General features: G+C 42.4%; 1 protein-coding gene across 5 annotated transcripts in view; it reads left to right on the forward strand.

Moving 5' to 3' along the window:
- Positions 1 to 5288, forward strand: part of dock3 (dedicator of cytokinesis 3) — a 220096-nt gene extending 214808 nt beyond the window's left edge. For 2 of the 5 annotated variants that reach the window (XM_015388011.1, XM_015388013.1), the window contains 9 exons: positions 52 to 168; positions 540 to 664; positions 1890 to 2022; positions 2224 to 2305; positions 2449 to 2567; positions 2866 to 2953; positions 3041 to 3160; positions 3796 to 3881; positions 4241 to 5288. In XM_015388011.1, the coding sequence (XP_015243497.1) occupies positions 52 to 168; positions 540 to 664; positions 1890 to 2022; positions 2224 to 2305; positions 2449 to 2567; positions 2866 to 2953; positions 3041 to 3160; positions 3796 to 3881; positions 4241 to 4933 (1563 nt within the window). In that variant the 3' untranslated portion in view covers positions 4934 to 5288. The remainder of the gene's footprint in view (positions 1 to 51; positions 169 to 539; positions 665 to 1889; positions 2023 to 2223; positions 2306 to 2448; positions 2568 to 2865; positions 2954 to 3040; positions 3161 to 3795; positions 3882 to 4240) is intronic. The other 3 variants (XM_015388012.1, XM_015388015.1, XM_015388016.1) reach the window with 3 other exon arrangements.
- The last annotated feature ends 318 nt before the right edge of the window (positions 5289 to 5606 follow it).

Here is a 5606-nt window from a genome sequence, read left to right on the forward strand (position 1 = left end):
ATGTTGACTCAATTTGTTAACAAAAAAAAAAAAAACATTTTTTATGTGTAGGTCCACATCTTAGGGGTCGGCTTGGCTGTGCATGAGAAGCTGGTGCACCCAGAAATGCGTCCGCTGCACAAGAAGCTGATTGATCAGTTCCAGATGATGAGGAGTAGCCTCTTCCATGTGAGTCCACATTAATGTCCACAATCTCTATTATCTCACAATAATAATTCTGTTTTGCTCTTTATGATGAAGCCAACCTGAACCAACTGTATGTCTGGAAGAAGATTTATTTATTTGCATGTCATAGTGGGCCTAATTAGTTGGTTCCTTAAAGTGGAGGTTTTCTGCCTGAAGCAAACATCACAGCTCTGGATCTGAACTCTGTCAACCCTGAACATTTAACCTCCTGAATTTATAAAATGATTCCTTCAGCTTTTACAATCCAGCTTTTTTTTAAATGGATGTCTCTAGGATGCCTTTCTAAGTAATATTCTTTGCTTTTTACCACAGAGTGTGTCCCAGCAAATGAACAGTATGAATAATCGGAGCAGGGCTTCTATGTTACCTTTCAGGGTCCACCTGGTTTTGATAAGTCAGGTTCAGGCGTCAACAGAGGAATCCTGACCTCTCACAACCCAATGAGCCCAGAGAGCTTCAAACTCATGCACCGACACAGGTCTGCAGCAAACACACTCACACAGAAAGGCTTCAGCTCTCTTTGGATGTTTAACACTATACGGTTATTTCAATTTATAGTCATTCAAAGGCTGCCATACTCATCTATCCCACAGCCATGTTTTCACATCCTCATCAATGATAACTGTGGTTCTGCAGGTTAGGGTTCTTCAGTATCTTTGGAGCAATTATTAATGGAGAGAAAATGGGAGTTAAAGATAGCTGTTCCAGTTTACACTGAAATACGACATGTTTAACTTGAAAATTAAAATGTATGTACATTATACTACAAAAAATAAGAATGCAACCAATAGAGTGGTTTTGAACTCTGGGAAAAATATTTTGTAACACCTTCCACTGTGAGGTATTTAAATCCTGCCTGATAGTGAACATTCTGGGATTTCTCTCTTTATAAACCTGATTAAAGCTTATGATCAGAGAAGCTGTTAGAAGATATTACAGCCTAGAAGATGTGTATCGGGCGTTTGTGTCCTTTTAGTTGCTCCCATGTCACAGGTCGCCATAGCAAGTCATTACAACTTTCTCAAAGTCTTAGAAAAGTTTTCCATAGGTCCCTTTCCTGATAAAACCAGGATTTGAAACCAGGTCCCCAATATTTCTTTCTAAAACTTTAACTAATTCACCCTGGGGGCTGTTTGTATTGGACAAAATATCACTGGGGGAACCATTAACTTCCTTAGCTTTGTTACTTTGTAATCTTTTCTTCCCTGCTTTTGCTGTGCAGGACAAAAATACAGCATTAATTCAGAGTAGGCAAGTAAGGCGTTTTAATGCCTTATAATTAAAAGGTTGAATTATTTTAAAACACAGCTTCTCTTATTGATTCTTTTCCATCTCTATTCACTGCTGCCATCCGCTGATTCTCATTCATGATCTAATCTGTTTGTGTTTAGTTTCTATCACTCGCTGAACTTAAACCATTTTTCTCTCTCTCTGTCTGTCATTCCCAATTGATTTAACTCTGTTTTTGGTCCATTGGATGCTCTGGAATGTGATTTTTTTTTTAAACTAATTAACTTGCATGTATATTTTGGATGTTTTTTTTTTTTGCCTCTTTCTGCCAATTATTTTTGCTCTGCGATCTGTATGGCCCCTCTGCCTGTGGTTTCTACACCCCCCATCCTTCCTTTTTGCATTTCCTCCACACTTTTTCCCCCTTTGATCCCTTTCATTTAAATTATTCCTGGTTGTATTCCCTCTCCCAGTCCCATTGCTGTTTTGACTCCAGTGCGCATTTCCTCCCCTTCTCTTTCCTCTAACTCCAGTGAGGCAGGAAATCTGCTGATTCTGGCTGATGGCATGGTGGTGGAGAACCCTGAGGACTTCTATCGCATGCAGGTCAGTTTTTAGACGCCATTTATATATATTAAAATAAGCGAAATAAACAAACAAAAAAAAATCTTGTCCTCGTCATCTTACGCTTTATTCTGGACCAGAGACTCACAGACTTCCCTTTCTCCAGACACCTCCTCCAGCTTTAGTTTCAACGGTTGTTAAAACTCATATATTACAGAATTACATCTTTATTTCTCTCTTTAGGCGAGTCCCTCCTCCTCTAGTCTTAGCTCCACCCACTCTGCGCCTCCTCAGATGATAAACTCTGTCTCTTCCACAATGAGAGGTGAGCGCCTCAGATCCATCAGGGCTGTTACAGCATCAGGTTTCCTCGTCTGATACACCAAATAAAAAAGAAAATGTTCTTTATTATCCTTCTGCTAATTATTTTTTCTCCTTGCCAACCACATCATCCATGTTTGACCCCAGTGGGCTCTCCTTCTCTGCCAGACAAGTACAGGCACAACAGAGAAATGTTGATGCTGCTTCCACCGCACAGAGAGAGGCCGAGCAGCGCTATGTACTCCAACATTACAGAGAACGGACAGGTACAGACAGGACTGTGATGGTTCATGGTGACTACATCACGTCTGAAGAGTAGCTCCACTTTTCCTTTATTTTCCAGCTCTTGATCCCTCACTTGTAATGACATATAGACACCTCACTGACTCACTATCTTAGCTGCATTCTTAAAAAATGAAAAATTGCATTCTTCATAGTCACAGATGGTCACAGATAGCCCTCTATAAAATCTTTCCTTGAAGGGTAACAGCTTTATATCATCTGGTAGCCTTATTATTAGAGCAGCCATTAATTGCTTTTCATTAGTTTCTGCCTTTTTTCCAGCCACCAAACTTTCAGAGAGCTTTGTTTCATCAAGTAATCGGTCCCTGTAAGCCCTGCAGTGACCCCAACCTCTCAGTGGCTGAGAAAGGTAACCGAACATACATCCCAATTTAGAAAGTATAATTAAGACTTAATTTGAGCCCTTTTAAAATATCCTCCTATATCTTCTCTGCAGTCCTCACCACTCCTAGCAGTTGGAGTTTGGACAGTGGCACCAGGGAGGCCCTGCCTTTCCTCTCCTCCCATGTTGGCAGCGTGATGGCTCCACCGGTTCCACCTCGGAACGTTCTTCATGGTAAGAAACTGTTGAAGGGGATGGCTCATGGTGACTATATCACATGTCAGACGTAGCTCCACCTCTCCAAATTTTTTATCCATCTCTTGGTCCCTTATCAGTAATGACATAAAGACACTTCACTGACACTATATCTTATCAGTGTTCTTTAACACCGAAGCAACTGTTCAGTTAATTTCCTCAGAGTTCCTTTCAGGGCTTACTTGTAAATGGTAATGTGAGATGTTCATGCATAAAGCAGAAGTTTTGTTCTTTTTACATTTCATCTCTTGCAGTTGAAGCTGCAAAAAATAGCCTACAGTCTCCCTGCTGAATGTTGGGGATATTCTTTATGCTTTGCATTTGGAAAACCAGAGGAATGTTATATATAGATAGTTGTTAGGTGGAGAAATGGAAGTTGGACAGAATTGTACTTTTTAAACGTGGACAAACAGGAACCCTTAAAACAATACTTTTAAAGAACAGGTTCAATTATCACCTCTTCATTATAAACTCCTCCTCCTCCACCTCTCTCTTCTGCACTGTATTGTCTCCTCTCTTTCCGACTCTGTCCTGCTTCCTCGAACCTCTCTCCTTCCTCCATCCCCTGAGATATTTGGATCTCTCAGTCAGTCCTGCTGTGTCTCCCCCTGTAGGGCAACACCTGTCGATGCACTTTGACGCTTTCCACCACCAGGTCAGCGACCTCCCTCCAGCTCTCCCTGCGCGCTCCTTAAGAAAGGTACCCTGCTGGTCCTGCTAGTGCTCCCAGTTCCCTCTATTAGTTTGGATGTTTAAACATCTGTCTGTCTACTCTCCTTAAGAAACACATGAATATTTGTATTGAGGGGTTATTTTTATCTTCATCTATAAATGCTTTTCTCAGTAGTAACTGAAGAGATATTCTTAATAACTCTGAAATGAACAGGTTGATGAGACTCAACAACTTCATGTTATCTTTAGATACTTTGGATCCTTTTTAACCAGTTGATTAAAAAGGCAGATTGTGAATTCTTTATTCTGTCGGTCCTTTTCATTGATTCTGGATAGACCCAGTCAGTGGTGACTGTGTGCAGATAAATGTGTTTTCTTTGTCTCCAGTCTCCCCTGCACCCTATACCTGCCTCGCCCACCAGTCCACAGTCCGTCCTGGATGGCAGTAACTCCACACTCTCAGGCAGCGCCAGCTCTGGAGTCTCCTCCCTTAGTGAGAGCAACTTTGGTTGCGCCACCTCCTCCTCAGAACCCCCAGCCAGCCGCACAGACACCCTGGAGTCCGCCCCCAGCAGTCAGGCCTGGACCACCGACCAGGAAGACTTGGACTCTCCTTATCAGCCCGTCAGGTACAGCATGTCTGAGCCAGACGTCCTGGAGGGAGTTAAATCTCCTCCCTGCCGCAGCAACTCTGCCCCAGGAGGAGTCAACCCGGCCCAGGTGGCCTATCAGATCCAGTCTCAGGCTCCAGGATTGAGCTGCTCTGGAGCTCCACAGCCCCAACAGCAGGATGGGCTGCAGCAGCAGCAGCACCTGTTTTACCACCACCACTTTCATCCACACTACATCCCCCACAATCCTCCGCTTTATCATCTCCATGAGCCCCCTCCTGCTGTGCCTCCTAAACCCTACCTCAGAGAGGGCTGCATTCCTGAGGAGGACCCACTGATCACGCAGTCCGGACCACAGCGCCCTCCTGTACCTCGACCAATGCCACGCAAGATCTCCCAGCCCATAATCGCAGCAACCAAGGAGGAACAAGCTAAGGTGGCGTGGGAGCACGGCATCAGTGAGGAGTGAGGTCTGGAAATGGCTCAGAGAAACGGAACAGGAACTGCTTGTTGATCAGAAACATGAGAGGGAACCAAACTGGATCAGAAACAATCTGATTCTCCTCTGAGGTCCTGCAGGAACCACTGATTGTTCAGCTGATCTGTTTTCTCTCAGACTGTCCTGTACAGGCAGCTGACATGTTTCAATATCTGAACATTTTCCTTTCATCTCTGGATAAACTGATGCAGCCTCATTCAGCATCCATCAGGATACAGAGACATTTCCAAATGCTGCCACTTCCCCAAAACTGTACAGATGTTACTGATTCGAATTTTATTTACAAAAATAATCAAACTTCATCCTACTGATAGGAATTTAAAAAACTAAAGTTTGTACAGGATTTTCTTTCCTTTATACCTCTCTCTGATGATAGCAGGTAAATGGCACTTTAAGAAAGGAACAGAGAACCATAAGATGTTTCTTTCTATTAATATATAGAAGTTTTACTTTCCATATATTGACAGGAAAAAACTGATGAAGCAAAAGTTTTTTTTAAGAAAATCAGATGAAAAATCTAAATTATTATGATGTAATGATTGCTTTTTTTGGAAGCCTAGAACAACCAACCCAAAAATAAACTGAATCACTGATTAATCTGCTAAATTTAAAGACAAATTTCAACCTTGATGGAACTTGTCCC

Source organism: Cyprinodon variegatus, unplaced genomic scaffold (assembly GCF_000732505.1).
Source record: "Cyprinodon variegatus isolate N-32 unplaced genomic scaffold, C_variegatus-1.0 Scaffold411, whole genome shotgun sequence".
NCBI lineage: Eukaryota > Metazoa > Chordata > Actinopteri > Cyprinodontiformes > Cyprinodontidae > Cyprinodon > Cyprinodon variegatus.